The 18,666-nt window shown below is 40.6% G+C and overlaps 1 protein-coding gene across 1 annotated transcript; it reads right to left on the reverse strand.

The window, feature by feature from the left end:
- Positions 1 to 1,995: 1,995 nt before the first annotated feature.
- tmem59l (transmembrane protein 59-like) lies at positions 1,996 to 15,717 on the reverse strand. Its single transcript, XM_083940487.1, has 8 exons — positions 15,401 to 15,717; positions 14,062 to 14,167; positions 13,271 to 13,365; positions 12,908 to 13,060; positions 6,355 to 6,460; positions 6,117 to 6,231; positions 5,497 to 5,614; positions 1,996 to 3,707 (listed from the first exon to the last, which is right to left on the reverse strand). Exons 1-8 carry the CDS (start codon positions 15,563 to 15,565, stop codon positions 3,549 to 3,551), a joined length of 1,017 nt encoding a protein of 338 aa, XP_083796613.1. The 5' UTR covers positions 15,566 to 15,717; the 3' UTR covers positions 1,996 to 3,548.
- Between the last annotated feature and the right edge of the window lie 2,949 nt (positions 15,718 to 18,666).

Genomic DNA, 18,666 nt, shown 5'->3' on the forward strand with positions numbered 1-18,666 from the left:
GCAGTAAAGACGGACTGACATCACAAACACAACTTAAGTAAACAGACATCCGCGGCTGACAACATAGGTTCAAATATAAGTTAAATGGATACATCCAATGTAATATTGCACTAGAATAAGAGTTTGTATTGAACTAGACTAAATGTAAACATTTCACTGGTATGAATGTAATAAATGCACTTTAATAAAATTAAACATTACTCTGGTATGAATGTAATAAATACACTTTAATAAAAGTAAACATTACTTTGGTATGAATGTAATAAATGCACTATAATAAAAGTAAACATTACTCTGGTATGAATGTAATAAATGCACTTTAATAAAAGTAAACATTACTCTGGTATGAATGTAATAAATGAACTTAAATAAAAGTAAACATTACTCTGGTATGAATGTAATAAATACACTATAATAAAAGTAAATATTACTCTGGTATGAATGTAATAAATGCACTATAATAAAATGAAACATTACTCTGGTATTAAAGTAATTGTAACTGAGAATAAATGTAATTATTGCACTTGGAAGACAGTCATCTTGCTGTACGTTAGGGGTCGTTCGTGCTTCCGACCTGAGGAAAGAAACTTGTCTTCAGTCTGATGTCTGTGCTTTAAGACCAGATTTAAGTGCTAAATGTAATAATGTCCACATACGTTGATGTGAAAGAACCTGCAAAGAGTCTGATCTCAACTCCAGTAAACATCTTTGGGATAAAACTGTTGGACAGGACCTCACTAATCCTGGCAGCCGGTGGGTTACTGGGAATATGTTTCCTTGGGACACTTATGGGGAATAATTGCACTACAATAAGAGTTTGTATTGCACTAGACTAAATGAAAACATTTCACTGGAACGAATGTAATAAATGCACTATAATAAAAGTAAACATTACTCTTGTATGATTATAATAAATGCACTATAATAAAATTAAACATTACTCTGGTATTAGAGTAATTCAAGTGCTAAATGTAATAATGTCCGCATACTTTGATGTGAAAGAACCTGCAAAGACCCTGATCTCAACTCCAGTAAACATCTTTGGAATAAAGTAGAAGGCTGACTGTGGGACAGAACCTCAGTAATCCTGGCAGCCAGTGGGTTACTGGGAATATGTTTAATTCAATTCAATTCAATTTAATTTATAGTGCCAAATCATAACAAAAGTTATCTCAGGACGCTTTACAGACTAGGTAAAGACCACACTCTATGACTTATTTATGATAAACATAGACCCAACAATTCCCCCGTAGAGTACCGTGGCAACGAAAACCTTCCCTATAACAGACAGGAACGTCAGACAGACCCAGCTCTGTGGAGGACGGACATCTGTCTGCACCGGTTGGAGAGGAAGAAAAGGAGAGAGAAAGAGAGAAAAGACGGACAGATGGACAGAGAGAGACAAAGACATACACAAAGACAGAGACAGACACACTTCCAGTAACTATAATAATATCTATAGTAATATGAATATGACTTATATGTTATGGCAGTTAATACAGCAGAATAGTAGAAACAAGCACAGTTAAGGTTATACATTATAATAGTAGCAGGAAGCGTCATGCAGGACCACGGCAGCAGGCACCACCACGTTCAGCAGAGACCTGGGAGACGACAAAGCACAAACATCGCCGGGGAAGAAGTTGAATTAGTAACATGCATTGATGAGACATGAATGTCACACAGCTTTCTGCTGGGAGGGAAAGAGAGAGAGAAACATTGCATGTTTACTTGGGACACTTATGGGGACATTACATTGACTCTGTGAGACCTAACCTAACCCTAACTTACCCACTGACCCCAAAATCTGCTTTCTCAATTGGGGACATAGCCTTTGTCTATTGTGTCCCGCACTGGTAGCATATGTTAGGAACACACACACATGTATTATTTTTTATTTATTCTTCTCTTTAGTGTAAATTGGAAAAAACAACAACACTCAACGTCACAATTTATTTACAATGAAAACACTTTATTTCATCATGTTGTAAGTATCAGTTCATTGAAAATAAGCAGACGGGTAAAAATGAAAACAAAACAGATTGAAATTCATATCCTACTCCTTGTGATATACTTTCAGTTTGAACCAGCACAGAATAATATAAATGTCTATTTTCAATTACATCCTTCCTGTAAATCATGAGGATATTGTCATTCATCATTACACATTCTATTCGATGTTTACAGTAAATAGTAACACAAAAATCACAAGTCTACAGTAGAGTCTTGCCATACAGGTGTGGCGAGTGGTTAAGCTAAACTATTGAAGCTTCACTTGCATGCGCGGTTTATCGGCTACATAGCCTGGATGAGAAGAGAGCGTTACGGAACATCAAAAGCACTGAGAGGAAAACGGAAACATCTTCTCTAAGACTGTGCAACTCTGTTCAATAACAACGGTCTATGTTGAAAGCTTTGCATTACACATTGTTACAGAGGTCATCCTTCAGTGTGTGTGTGCTCCTAGGACATACAAAATAGTCAGCTATTAGAAAGCATGTGGCACATATAACAGCTAAGAACGCTTGAAGTGATATAAGAGCAATAATATGATAATTATACAGTAATAGGTGCAATCTCCCCTCTATGTGTCTCTTTCCAATGTGTGTTACAATGTATTTTTACATACAGATCAATAACATTTGTGTGATGAATTAACTGTACATGGCACTTCAATAACACTATTTAACAGATAACTCATGTTTATGATTCTAAATAAATAAAGTAGAAAATAAATAAAGTGTTTGTTTTTGCTCATTCTCAGACAGAGCGCCCAGTTTTCAATCCAGTTCCAGTTACGCATGTACCAGTGTTTTAGTATTTGTGTGCTGTTGTAGATGTACACACATGCTCACACACATACAAACATACACGAACACACAGAGGAGGACAAAAGACACTAGTTTTCGGAGCGAGTGTGCTTTTGTTCCTCTGGACTCGACAGGATTTGTTTACGTTGTGAGGGAGAAAACGTGATTTAAAATGTCTAATCAGTCCTGAAGCGCTCGTAAAAAAGCTCTCAAAGTATTTAGCCGGGCTTTGATACATCTTCCTGTCCTCTTTCGCCCCTTTACCCCTTAGCAGCCCATCAATTAATCCAAACTCTCTGTGAGAACGAGGCAAAATTAAATGTAAAATGAATCTCAGCGTTTGACTCCTCCTGACCACGACAGACCTGGAAAATGATATGAAAGCTCTCTGCTGTAATCCATCCTCTCTCTGCTGGTCTCCAGCACGGCTCTGAGACAAGATTTATCAATAAGCGACGAGCAGGCTGAACTTTAAGGATAATCTGAGGATGGACTCGAAGAAATCTGGGCTGTTCATGGAAATTAAAGGCCATCAGACCAACAAGACCAAGCTAGATGTATCGGTATTGTAATTTTAAATGACAGAGGAGGTGCCATGCTCTTAAAAATATGTGTTTTTAAAAATTCTGGTGGTTGAGTCCTGTTATGTGTTTGTTTCACCCCTTGCACCAACGTGCCACGGATATCAGACAAGGTTACCCTGGGAAGCAAGACAGCAGCTCTCCCATTGGTCCTTTTCTAAACGCAGGTTTTGTTGAGGTCAACTTTCACCGGCAGCGGCCCCGCCTCCTGGCTCTCCTCCGATTGTTTCATGGCGACGGCGATCACAGGACTCAGGTGGTACGGGTTGACTTTGTGGGCATTATCCAGAAACTCTTTATCTCCATTGATACTCAGCTGGAAAGACACAAAGAAGAAACAAGTGATAACAAGTTCACCTACAATACTTCACACTACCTTGTCTTGACTTTTGCACTCAGACTGCACTGTGAAGCATGCTGCAGACAGACAACCCTTGCATTTGTGAGTGTAACTTAAAGATCCCACATTGTTAAAAAAAAAAAAGATTGATTTGTAAAAATACTGTGTGTGTGTCAAAATGCTTAATCCACAGAGAAATGCACACAGCATGTATTCAGAAACTGTGCCTTTACACGAGCCGTCAGGACCTCTGTAAGATTGTGATGTCACAAATATACTATATGTGCTGTAGGTAGAAAGTAGGGCTGTTAATAATGATGTGAAAAGTGTAAATACTCGTTCTGAAAAAACACACAGGTTCAAATATATTCAAATATCTTTTTTGTGCATTAAGTCCATAAGTGGGCAAACCGATACAATTGGAGACATAACTACATGTAAGGGAATATTTATCTCAACATAAACATCGTTAAGATCTACATGCTGTCCGTGCTCGGCCAAGTGATGCGGGTGTCGGTTGGCTTGACCGCGGTTCTGCACGTTGGAAGGTTACAGCAGGCGCCATGGTCCCTCTGCCTAACTGAAAGAAGACTGGTAGACTATTTCACTGTGGAGAGCAAACTGCTGCTCGGAAGATGCCCAGCTTGTCTGTCTCTAGTGTCCGCTTTTTTCATATTGGAATATGTACATTTTTTGTTATAAGCGTAAAAAGTGCCGATTCAGAGGAGCTAAGGTCATTCACCAGCTGCAATGACGGTGCAGAGACGCAGACAAAGATGATCTGGGAACACTGACCAATCAGAGCAAACTGGGCTTTCTCAAAAGGGGGGCTCAAGCGCGGTTCAGACCAAAGATTCATGACGAGACGAGTTGAAACTGGAAAAAATGCAGGTCTGCAACGTTCTGAAACCTGCCAGTTCACACCAGTGAGACGAGACTAGACGAGACGAGACGAGATGACACGAGACAGTGTATCATCTCCACAGCAACACCTCTCTGTACTTCTGATCTATCCTCCGACTTTTAGGCTTTCTTTTCGTAGCTCGATATAATTTGTAGCCCCATAAAATATAAATGAGGACAGAGGTAGTGAGATACTTGCTACAGCTGCATTTCTAGTAGTGATGAAATGGCAAAAATACCATTTTATTTCCCTGATTCATTGTCTTTTTCTTGATGTTGGCGCTCCCTCTCCTAATTTATAATATAGCTCGCTCGACCCTCTTTCTCTGTCTCTTTTTCTCTAACTCGCAAGCCGAGGGAGCCTCCGTGCAAACGGCCATTTCAGCCAGTTTTTACGTGACTTGACCAGTGGACTTCGCTCCGAGTTAATTGGCTTTTGAAACAGGTGACGTGAGTTACGTTCTAAAACCAACTGCTGGCGACTTGACGAAGCTGAGTTACAGGCAACAACATCAGCCAGTTCGAGTGGAGATGAGACGGCCGGTTCACACCACAGCAGCTTTTACCTGCAACGTTCTAAAATGGTTTCATCTCATCGCAAATCTTTGCTCTGAACTGGCCTTTAAAGAGACTGGTGTGAAAACTGAGTGTTTCTGATAGAGAGTGAATACAGGTATATTCAGGCAGACTGTGAGAGAAACGTTTTTAACGTTAAAGAATGTAAACATTTTCTAGTAGAAACCTAAAATGCAAGAATGAATCTGAAAAAGAGCATGTCCCCTTTAAAGCTCATGAAGTCATTACTTCCCTCACAGGCATGTGCTGGTTTATACACTGATTGTGGATACTTTTCTCTGTGTACCTGCGTCTTGATGTGCTGCTCTGGTGCGGTGACGAGGCTGGCACAGCTGAGCCACAACATGACCATGATGGAAAGGAAGAGACAGGCCGCCAAAATCCACCGCGGAAGGCCTGAACGTCTGCAAAGAGGGACCAGAGAATTAGGGGTTGAGACTGCAGAGGGCTAGAGAAACAGAGAAACATTTAGTACTAGCCTGACTTACGAGCAGTTTTTGCATGTTGTACTGCAAATCACTGCTTCAAATTCGTTCAAAGCATAATATAAGATATTTTTTTCCCTACCAAACACGCAGCTGTTAGTTCCCTTTATGCCAGTATGGGAAAGATTGAGTTAGATCATCCATCTCAGTGGCTGCATCTCAGTCCATCGTGTCTACCTTTGTTTTTGTCGGACTTACATCGCATAATATTATCACACGTTTGACATTAATAAAATCAGGTATATTTGATGGATTATGATATCCAAGTAACTTTCAAGTCTCTGCAAGTTGATTTTCATACTGACAATAAACTTTAGGAAATGATTGTCACTTATGTTAAGTATGTTTTCATGGGGAAAAGACATTAGTTCTCTCATTTAAGTATTTCATTCTCAGCAGGGCAACTCGAGCTCCAGCGCACCTTGACATGCAGCCGAGGAAGTCATGCTCAGCCGTGGGGTCGTCTGTGTGCTGGACAGGGTGCTTCCCTTTGCCTCCTGCTTTGGATGCTCCCCTCTCACCATGTCCCCTCACACCTGCCAAACAATTGTTTTGAAAACAAACATTTGGTTGGATGCAAATGAGGGAATATTGCAGCAACATGCACGTGCTGCTAAACACAGATACGTGTGTGTGTTGTGTGTAAAGTATGTTCTCACCATGGGGTCTCTGGGTGTGAGAGTGGACCTGAGGCCAGGGTTTGTCCGCCACGTTAGATCGAGGAGCCTGCAGCTCGGGCAGAGAGTACTCCATCTCTGGTTGGCTCTGAGGACAACAAACAACAACACAGACTCTCAACTACAGCACAATAATTCACAACTGTCAGGAAAGGGTCTGTTTAACACACATCCAAATGAGGCATAACTAAACACAACAGTAAACATTAAAGGAATAGTTAGTTACATTTAGGAAATGTATCAATACTACTCTCATGTCTGAGTGGTAACTATTGAGCTAACAGACAGAGCCCGGCTAGCTGTTTCCCCTTGTTTCCAGTCTTAATGCTAAGCTAGGCTAACAATTTCTTGGCACTAGCTTCATATTTAGTCTTCAGACATAAGTCAAGTCAAGTCAAGTCAAATTTATTTAGATAGCACATTTCATATGACAAGCGTGAACTCAATGTTCTTCAATACATTAAAACAAAGATACATCGTATAACATAAAATAGCATATAGGATAAAAATAATTAAACATAAACATTCAACATAAACATTAAAACAAAACATTTAGGACAAGGGCAGTGTTAAACCGTATTGCCAAAAATGATAAACTATTCCTTTAAAACCACATGAAAAACAAAAAACAATGCCACATTTGAATGAAACAATATTAATTATCATTAGAATGAAGCTGGAAGTCATCTAATGTTACATTTAGACCAATATTAAAACTAGAGTTCACTCTACAGTATGTAAAGCATTACTTTATAATTGACTTGAACCTTCAAACAAAATGCTCTTTTTATTTGCTTTGCTTCACCGAAAGTTCAGAGGTTAGTTATAAAGAATGACATAAAAAGTTAAAATAAATAGTGAAAGAAATATGTTCATCAACTGAATTCATTTTAATTTAGTGCTGGACTTTTTACGTCATAAGAAACAGTAAGTGATGATAAATGGTGCCACTTCAGGCTGGAAGGACACTGGTGACTTCTGGAGTTCCTCAGGGATTGTGTTTGGTCCCGTACACGTTGTCTACATTTGCCAAGTGAGATGCAATCTGAGGCATATGTTTTTGCAGATAACATATGAAATATGAAAAAGAATTTAGTACACTGACGCAGCCAATCTTCAAGAAGATCTTCATAGCATGAGTAATTGTTCATCAACTGAATTCATTTTAATTTAGTGCTGCAGTCCAATTTGTTTTTACTCTATCACCTTCTGAATTTACTCTTCTGTTCAGTGAAAATATCAAATCAATCTGAACGCCAGCAAAAGGATTATAACTCTGAGCACTCAATGTGTTGTGTGACTTAATCAAACGGCGTTGAAACTAATTATTTCCATTCTTTGCTCCTGCCTGCTCAATGTCGTCGAGATGTGTCTCGACAGTCTCGCCCACCCAAACCAGTTTAGTAAAACTCCTCAAACCGGGACAGCACCTCTGAAAAAAAAGCTTTTTAAAAAAACGCTACCACATACACACCACCTGCTGTCAGTATTTGCACTGTAGTGTGTTTCATTATGTGCACAGTGTTTCTGGTTACCCCTGGAGAACTCATTAAAAGAGGATTTTGGTTCCCCACTGCTGACCCTCCCTGCACAGCAGCAGCGGCGGCAGCTGTAGTCGGTTGCAACAATACTATTGCTGGCCTCAGCAACACACGCACACAGACACACACACACACACGCCCACGCGCACACGCACACACGCACAGCAGTAGCATCAACTACCCAGTATTTATCGATTCCGACACTAAGTGGATCAATGATCTTTGAAACCTCTTGCTGTGTCTTACACTATAATGTGAAACCAGCAAAAATCATTCATTCTCATTACTTTACTGAGGAAATGATTGATCTGTTTTCTACTCAAGAATTTCAATCACTTGTCCAGGATAACGAAACAGTCAACTGTGGAGACACGGCTGGTTAGATTGCTTCCCAAAAACGCTTCAACCTCTTACGTTGAAAAAGTAATTTCGCATCGGGGATATTATTATCCCGCGTGAGCAATGTTTTCTGACAGAGTGCATTGAAACCAGATGCAGCGGGAGTGTGAAGGTTTGGGGAGACGTGAGGGGGCTGATTCTCATTGGCTGCAGACTGAAGAGATCTAACCGTCAGGACGAGCGGAGCCTGATCTGCATCTGTCATGCATTATGAGAGAGAATGTAAAAGGTGCTGTGGCTTACAGAAAGAAGGAAAGAAAGAAAAAGAAAGAAAGAAAGAAAGAAAGAAATAAATGGCTCAGCCTTAAAGAGAAAGGGTTTCAGCCTGAGGAGGGGTGGATACAATTAGACTAGATCTCCCTTCTCTTATTTAGTTGATTTTGAGACGAGGTACAATCTGTTCAACAAATGAATATAAACGTGTAATGAAAAGAGGTTAATCACAATTACAAACGCTGCCTCTTTGTTGTGTCTCCATGCAGAGTGGGGAACATGGTAACACAAGGTATCTGAAGCCCCTCTGGCTGTGTGCAAATGATGCAAATGAATCATTAAAGAAAGAAACCTTGGAGAAATATCTAGATTAAATTGGACTTTAAATTGACTTATGGTGTTGAAATGATGGACTTTAATCTGAGCTTTGACTACAGCAACCCACGTGGTCAATCAATGACCTGCTAACAAATACTGAGTATTAAAATCATGATATAGCTCCTTCCTCTTTGTCATCAAGCTCTGACTGATACCTTCAATCATTAAGATGAACATGGGCTCTGTAGTTTGTCGTGAACAATCGCCACAAACGTTTACTAGTGCACCCAAAGTGTATTAAGCAGCTGCTGAAAATAGTCCCTAACAAATGCACTATTTACTTCTGTTTGACATGAATGAAAAACTAAAATGCCCTTAAATGTATTTAAGGAAATTACTGGGCTTTATTTAAAAATTAAAAAATATACTTGTGACCCAATTTTAAAGGCTAAGAGCAACAGACCAACAGACAGAGATCAAACATAGAACATAATACATATATACTGTGGGCTACTGCCTATGTGTACATGTATACATACTATATGTATACAGTATATATATATCTTGGTCAATTAACCATTGTAGACATACAATCAACGGCTGTTACCGATTGTTCTGCTTATTCTAGTGCATTGTATCCTATAAAAGAAAGTTTTTGTTTTGCTTTTTGTCTTTTTGTTTGTTTTTTCTATTTCTTCATCAATGAGGGTGTGGGATTGGGATGTTTGAATGTTTACAAAACTGAAAATAAATGATTAAAATATACACAAAAAAAACCAAAGACCCTAATAACATGATTCTGTACGATGTAAGCCAATGGAAAACCTATTCAGGACATTTATTGTATACGAAAGATCGACCACCCTTTAGTTTCTCAGGGTTCTTGGTCAGAGGTCAAGAGCTTTGGGTAGAGGAGGGTCAGTCGATTGCATATATATGGATTTCCAAAACTCTTTGCTACGGTCCCTCATTAAGGACTACTGTCAAAATATAAATCCTATTGTATAGATGACATATACAGACTGGACTTTTTACATAATAAGAAACAGTAAGTGATGGTAAATGGTGCCACTTCAGGCTGGAAGGAAACTTCTGGAGTTCCTCAGGGATTGTGTTTGGTCCTGTACACGTTGTTGTCTATATTTGCCAAGTGAGATGCAATCTGAGGCATATGTTTTTGCATATGACAAAAAAATATGAAGAAGAAGTTAGTACACTCATGAGTAATTGGAGTGACTGGTGTTTATGGAAATTAGATCCAGGAAAATGTTCAATAAATTTCAATAAATCATTTTCAGTAAACTAAGATGAGAAAGTACACAGACCTTTTTTTAGTTTAACACCAGAAGTCAAAGTCACACTTCCCTCAAACACTGTCATTTTCACAGGATCGCTCAGTTCTGTAAAGAGTTTTTTGTTTCTTTAAAATGCATGCAGGCAGAATAACTGAGGCAGTTGTCAAGAAATAAATGGGGTAAAATTCTGTCTTTACATTCAGTTCGATTAGTTCTGCAGACCAGCTCATGAACAGAACCACAGCTCAGTTGGAGGAAGTCTTTCATTGACTCACTTTTGTCTCAAACTCTCTCACACTGTCGCGCTATCATGGGCTGATTTGTCATAATAACAAGGGCTGGTGAGAAGGGAATGAGTTAAATGGCTGTGTTTTACCTATATTTCCTCCAAATTACACGTTTTCTTTATTTCTTTTTCCTTCACTGGGGGACAAGCCCCAGTTGTGACCTAAAAGTGACTTACTCCACCCTTATAATCTGAAGTAATTGCTGCCACAGATGTTTGTCTACGGTGCACACAACTAGTTATTCTCACAATTTGAGGTCAAACAAACACACACATAGATGTATGGAGGAAGACAGTCAGCTCTTTATGGACATCCCCCCCGCTGTCCCTCAATTTAGCTGGACTTTTTCTGTTGTTTCAACAATCAGAGAGTCAATCTGTCAACTTGGTGGCAGTTTGCCAGCTGCCCACTAAACACAGGCCTGATAGTCGTCTCACAGCCCCGTGGAGCCTGGCTTCCCCTCACCATTTCAGCCTGCATGTCACTTCCATAAAGAGCAATCGTCCATCACTATGTCCGAAAGAAATGTCGGTAATTTCTGTGGCTGCTGCATCTCTATATGAGGTTGTGCCTCAGAGCCCAGTGTACCTAGTAGTGAGTTTCAGCATATGAAAGTCTCCTCTGTTATACGGTAGCCCTTCTGAATGGGTTACGCAGCATTAAATACTGTCATTTCCTATTGAGCCCTTTAATTATGTCGCTAAAAATGCCATCAAAGTCACGGGAAACGGGAAACCCCCGACAGGGACGCAGGTTTCTGACCAGCTTTTGGAGGACATGGTTGGGTAGTCTGGTGGTTAGACAGACCAACTCTGATTATAGCTTTAATGTATACGGTAGGTGGTTTACTGCATTGACCTTAGCAATATGTTTAAGTTCAACTCGAGAGCATGTATTTCTGCCAAGGCTGCAAAAGCCTGTAAATTTTCTACTTTAATGATATATAATGTGAAGAAATGTTTAATTTGTGTCTGGATCCAGATCTGCATGAAAGTACACATAATGTCAGAGGTAATCACTGGATATGTGAACTAAAGTAAGTAGACAGGAGTGAAAATGTTTAAAGACGACCTTAACTCAAATTTTAAAAAGAAAACAAAATCCTTGATCCGGACCGTAAAATAGTTACGGGCCAAACGTTTAACCACTTAATTATCTTCTTGATAATCCTGATACGTGAGTCTGTCAGCTCCATTTACTTTGTCTTTTCAAATTCCTTAAATAACTTCTGAAAATGTATTTGTCACAACCAGAACTTTAAATCTTGCAGTGAGTTTCCATCCTGAGGCGAGTTCACCACATCTCGCCCTGCTGGTTATCAAATATGCATGGTGCTGAGGAAAGTGACATAATGTAAAAGGACATTTATAAACAATTAAAGTGCAGAAGAAAAAAAAATGTTTGCAGCTCTCTGGATTCAATCACCTCGTCCCCACCCCGCTGTGCGTGTCCTTGCTCACTCAACCCTCACAGATGCACTGACTCTAAAATGGGCTGTGAGTTGTTTTGGCAATGACCCAAACGCTACAGCCCCGTTCAGCTCACAGGATATATTTCACTATCTTAACAGAAAGCAGAGATTAGCTCAACTAATAATCTATAAAGGTCTAGTTGCTTTCTTTTAACCCTCGGTTAAAAACACACGACATGAAAAAGCTTTGTAGATATTAATCTTATAATTTTCCGCCATCATGACATTATGAGTGGGTCATAATGAGGATCGTTTATGGAGATTGCAGTGTTCATTTTGTCCGTGTCTTTTGCAGCGAATGACATAAAGATCCAACTCTGTTGTCAGCGCAGATGTTTAAAAAACCGGGTGACATTTTACAGTTCTAATTAAACAATGCTGAATATTTGCTACAACATAAGACTCTTAAATTCATTCTGATTCATGCAATATAGACGACGACAAACATTCACATATTAACACCATCAGGACGTAAAGTCATGTATTCTGTGTTTCTCTTTGTGTTTGTTCACTGATGAGATTTGATATGAAATGTGTTGGATGGGTCGAGACCTTACCATCCACCCACTCCACAGAGTAACACTAGTTGACAGTTCTGTCTCATATCAGGCAAGCAGAGATCACATGTCAGCCTATGTTCTTCACGTTTTGGGAGTGAACTTTGGGTCAATGTAGGTGGGTGTTTTTTTCTTTTTCAATTCAACCACAAAAAGCCTTGGTGTTCACAGCATTAACATAGTTTTCTTCCATTAATTATCAGCAAATTGTTGCTGCCAGAAACACAAAATCACATCATATCTAGCAAGTTTAGCAGCTGGGTTGAGCTTAAAACACCATCACATGTTTACATATATATACACCGGCAAAAGAGCACGGAAAATGTGCATTTACATGAACATTTAGCAGAATATAACCATTTATCTATGCATCTAGAATGGACAGATCAGAGACAAATGCTTTTTAACAAAGGCTGCCTGTCCCTGGACAAAGACTAAGTAACTTGGGTCTTACCTGAAAAACCACAACCTTGCCATCATCAGCCTGCAGGTAGAAGGTCCAGGTGGAGGAGATGAAGCTCTGGGCAGAGCTGACAATGTCGTTGCACCAGCTGGACACCGCCTCCATCACAGAGGGGGGCTTAGGGCGGAGAGTCATGGCCCTGAGCTACAAAAGAGAGAGAGAGAGCAGGATACTCTATTAGCAGGAGAAGTATTGACTGTGTGTGTATGTGCTTCAGTATACTGTATGTACACACTTGTGCTCTTAGTAGTGATATTGACATTTAGACCTCCTAAGTCACTTTGGCTCTTGTAGCTGCATTTGCAGTGTTTGTGTGTGTGCAGCCACTGACTGCAGAGCCCCTCTCTTTCTCACCTTCCTCCTCTTGATCTCAGGTTCAGAGGGTTGGCTGGCACAGCCGGTGCAGCAGGCCTCCTGCTCCAGCAGCTTAATATATGCCTCCTGGCAGGCTAGAGAGAGACAGAGAGAGAGAGAGAGAGAGAGAGAGAGAGAGAGAGAGAGAGAGAGAGAGAATAAGCACTAAAGAGAGTGGGCACGTAGCACTACAGTCATTTGGATGTAATATAAACAGAAATAAAAGAGGTACAGGCTGTGTGTGTGTGGTAAGAACAATAAAGATGCAGGAGAGATGTATCTGTGGGCCCCAATAGAGATGATTCACTCCACGTTTCAGTGATTGAAACAGGGGGCAACGGGGCATCTGCTGTCTGGACGGCAAATCACATCATCGATTTCCAATACAGCAGTTCAAACAGGGCAGAACAGCCTCAAACACCCAGAAAATACCCACTGGGTCTGGCAGCTTTAGGAAACACTTCAATATTTAGCAGAGCTGTTGAGGAAATGTTTAGGAAAAAAAAAGAGTCTTGTCTTGTCAAAAAGGACTCACTTCTTCAAGGTTTTAAGACACAAAACAAGTAGAAATCGCTGGAAGTTGCACATTATGTAGTAGGAGTCTGTAAAAATGAATCATACTCGCTACATTTTGATTGGATTTTTACAAGAATTCGATCTGCTGCCATTCATTTTGACACAGCATATTAAGGATTGAGGCCTCAGCAGCATGGACTTCGGCCTCGGCTTGTTCACCGAGGCTGTAAGACCGGCAAAGTCTTTCAAACAGACAGACTGACACACTGACTCACCTCCCTGACACTCCTCCCTGCTGGTATTGAAGCCGGCGTTGCCATTGACGAACTGGCAGATGGAGTAGAGGCGACAGCCGCGGTGACAGGCGTTCATTATGGAGTCCTACGGCCAAACAGAGAGAAGACATGGGAAGACGCAAAATTAGAGATGTCTCCTGCACTCTTGGATAAACTCATGATCCCCTTGTTAGAAAATATGACTTGATGGGTTATGGCATCTCTTAATGACACGGTGCAGCTGTTGAATTATAGCCTGTCAGGAGGGAAAAGCAGAGACAATGAGTCGGTTGCAAAAAACTGGTACAGGAAAATGAGGTGTTGAGAAAGAAAGATGCACATTATATTTCCTCTTGTCATAATGCATTCATTCTAGGTTTGAAAAAGGGGAAACAGCTCCCTCTGGTGACCTCTCTGGGAACAGGAGAGACAAAGAGATCCCCTGACCACGACCGTGAACGATTTATTACAGCCTTGTGCTTGCCATCATCTTCACTTAGTGTCCCTGTTTCCCACATAAGGCTGTTTATCTCAAACCATGAAACGATGCCTTATAGTTTGGAGGCGACTTATTCAACAATTGTGCAGTTACTGCCCAGTGCGCTGTCCCTGAACTCGACATACAGCCTGTGTGTGCTCAAGTCGCTCGGTTTCAATCACAATCTTGAAAGCAGGTGAAGCGCTTTGCAGCTGTGCTTCTGCAGGATGCCTGAACCACACCTGAAGGCAGCAGAGGAGGAGGCGGAGGAGGTGAGAGGACAAACATCCGAAATCACAGCTCTCAAAAGCACAGAAACTCCCGGTAACATTCACAGCCATCATCTAGCTATAGGGTCCAGTCTGGCCTCGTCTAAGCAGGGAGATGCTGTGTCAATAAAGGAGAATTGTTCCGTGGCTCATAACAGTCTCACTGATCCTCCACAGCCTGCGCTATACACATCGATCCCAATTGCGGATTTAGAAATGATCAATTATTGGTTTAGTGTGAGACATCTCGAGATGAGCTGGGTGAATGCAGTTCACTTCTTGGACGCGTCTGTAAGGTGCAGAAGAAAATGAGCTGCATCCATCTTTCGGCCTAATTATGCGCCGTAGCATCCAAGAGAATGCAGCGGAAGAATCGGAGCGACCATGTCATTACGCACAGGCTTAAACACATTTGGCCTATATTTTCCATGTTCAGATTGTTTTTTTTTCGATGCCGAGTATGTTGTGTAGCCTGTGTATCGGTGCAAGCGCTGAAATGTCGGACAGCAGGATGCCTATCTGTCAGCTCGCTGCTGATAATGCGCTTTCTGCAGACACAGCCTACGCTGTACAGCACACAGGAATAACTTACTTTAGCGGGGCTTTTGTTTTTGATGGTGAGCTGGCATTGCTTTTTGCAGTAATTGATGTCGCCCAGTTGGTTGTCAAACAGATCCGAGGTCGCCGCCGCGAGCCCGGCAAGAAGAACCGAGAGCAGGGCCGAGAAGCCGCACATCTTTCCGCCGAGCCGGAGCATCTCAAACCCTGGAGAAGAGGAGCGGAGAGTCGAGGTTTCAACCAGCGCTGAGCTCCCTTTGTGGCGGCGCTGCTGGTGCGGATGCTGCTGCTGCCTCAGCCCGGGTCCTGTCTGCTCCGCCGATCTGCCTCTGCTCGTGGTGGCGTCACGCGCATCATCATCATCATCATCATCATCACGCACAAGCTGCCCCTCCGAACACACACACACACACACACACACACAACCTGCAGAGCTGCCTTCACTGCAGTGCACAATGTGGCAGTGATGACATTCATAAAAATGTGTCAGATCGTTGAAAGGACCAGGCTGCGGGCGGCAGATGCCCGGCACAGAGCAGACAGACGGAGCGTTTGTTGGAGTATCGACCTTTCATGCAAAATCAATGTCACTATTATCAGTTGAATGGTAAGATCCGGCTGAACCACAGACTGTATAATGTCTATGGGCTGAACACGTGTGGGCCACAACACACATCAAACAACTGAAAACACTGATGTTGTTATTGTCTGTGATGCCCTTTGTAACTCTATTCATAAAAGTGCTTGAATAATAATAATAATAATAACTTGATGATGACTGCCATTGTGAATATAGTGATCGTTATTATATGAATACTATGGTGTGTATTGTGTGTAGGCTACCGTCTCATAGTTGTCAGATCCTTAAGAACTCGCAGTAACAGGCTTCAGTGGTGTAAAAATAACAAGTAACAAGTACAAGTACATTCAGAAAGTGTGTTGGTGTCAAAATGCACTTAATGTATAAAAAGTTATAGTATGCAGAGTGAGAGTTACATTATTGGATTAGTTTTATCGATATAGAGTCTTTTCACAGCGACTTAATGTTGTAGCTGAGCTAATTCTCATCCCTTTACTGTTGGACAGCTGCATCTCTATCGATACAGAATATTTTATAGTTGTGGTGGTTCATCGATTTTGTGAAGGGGTACACATTGGTAATCCTTAACACGTGCACGGCTCATGATGATTTAAGGCATGAATGTATCATGAATTCCTGCTTCTCATCATTAACAAATGATCGAGTCACTGTGATTTTATGTGATTAGTTCACACTTGATCATTTTAGGAATGTAAAAAATAAAAATAAATTGATATGCAACCAAATTAGCTGAAGTCCTATTATACATAAACGTTTATATTAGGACCATGCATCTATGAGAATATACATAATATGGTATTTTTGACACATTTATAACATAGCGAGTGAAATAGAGTTGTTTTTGTTGTTGTTGAAAGCACTGGAGCTTAAATTTGTCTGATCAGTCATCAAGTACCTGCTAGATGATTTTGATTTTAGTTCATCTTTCTAGTTCTGCACTCGATTACTCCTGAAATAAACTTGTATGTATGAGGAATCCTGCAAATTTGATATCGCATATCAATTAATGAATGAAGTTAACTGTGAACAAACGCTCCTCAACTAATGATCTCAATGAAGTGTGAACTGGTTACATAAAGGCACACAGCGACAGGAATTCAAGATACACTTTTGTATTAAATCATCATGAGTCATGCGTTAGTTAAGCATTACTCGAGTATATGAATTGAACCCTTAAAGCATGGCTGTCAAAGTGATCCAGTAAAGGGCCGTGTGGCTGCAGGTTTCCATTCCAACCAATCAAAAACACACCTGGTCCAACAAATCAACTGTGTGAAGACAGTTCAGGTGATTGAATGAGTCGAGTCAGGTGTGTTCTTGCTTGGTTGGAATGAAAACCTGCAGCCACACGGCCCTTTACTGGATCACTTTGACACCCATGCCTGAAAGTGTTACCTAAAATCAGAAATACTAAAGTTAAGTACAACCTTAAAAATGCTCTACTGTACTAAGTAGTAGTACTAAGGTACAGTACTTGAAAAGGGTGTTATTGTATGTTCAAACGTGTGCACAATACACTGATGTTTCTTGTACACAGTATATACATTCACAGGTCAACGTATTCTCAACAGGTTTGTATGATATCTTACAAAAAGGGTTACCGGTACAATGTGATACAAAGCTTATAATTTTTTCGTTTTTTGTCGACCCTGCCAGAGAGGTAATAATTCTACTATGTTCATTACTGAGGTCATAGTGGGTGGAGGGGTTGTACTGGAGTGCATTATATCGTCAGGTGTTTCTAATATTCTGCCCCTCTCATGTATTAGCAAAATATTAGAAACACACATCAATATAATGCAGTCCAGTTCAACACCTCTGCAAACTACAACCGCAATAATAAACAAGTGATGAAAGATCCCCACTAGACATCTATTAAGACATTGGAACAATAATGTGCCTGATGTGTATTTGTCCACACAAAAAGCATATTTTTCTCCACGTTAAAATCCTTAAAAAGAGAAATCTACTCCAGAATCTATAAATATGCAAATGCTTTTAATTTCTAAACTTTGCTGGACACAAGATCTCGTCTCGTCTACTTCACTGTAAAGCCCATTCTCAGTGTATTTGCACTCATACTAAGTTAAATATCGCACTGGGACTGACTTCCAAAGTAGTTATGATGTCACAAATCCTGATCTTGGGCCCGCCCCTTAAAACCAGATTTTCAATGAGCTCTGAGACACTTATGATAAATGTGAAAACAGCTTTCTTGTGTCAAACTCTGCACATGCATCAATCTGCACAGCGAAGCGCAAACATCAGACTATTATTGTTTGTGTTGCACTGTTTTTAACAAATCCTTGAGTGCTTAGAAAGGCGCCTATAAATAAAATGTATTATTATTATTATTAGGAACACGAAGAAAAAACACAACTTTGAATTGAGGGGGACTTTAAATTAAAACGGCTCTGACAGCCTCGATCAACACACTACAGAACATTATTATAAAAGTTTAGTTAAGGAAGAATTTAAGGCAGAGCTGCTCTACTGGATCACATTAGATTGTGAAATGAAGTGTAGCTGTAATGTTGAAATCAAAGTTTGACGTGTGTGTGTGTGTGTGTGTGCGTGTGTGTGTGTGTGTGTCAGGGAGGGGACACACTGAGCTGCACTAATGACTTGTGACTGAGTGGGAAAACAAGGGAGGAGCAAACAGTATGGACCTGAGTGTTACAGCAGCAGAAGCAGCAGAG

Source organism: Echiichthys vipera (assembly GCF_963691815.1).
Source record: "Echiichthys vipera genome assembly, chromosome: 3".
Classification (NCBI taxonomy): Eukaryota; Metazoa; Chordata; class Actinopteri; order Perciformes; family Trachinidae; genus Echiichthys; species Echiichthys vipera.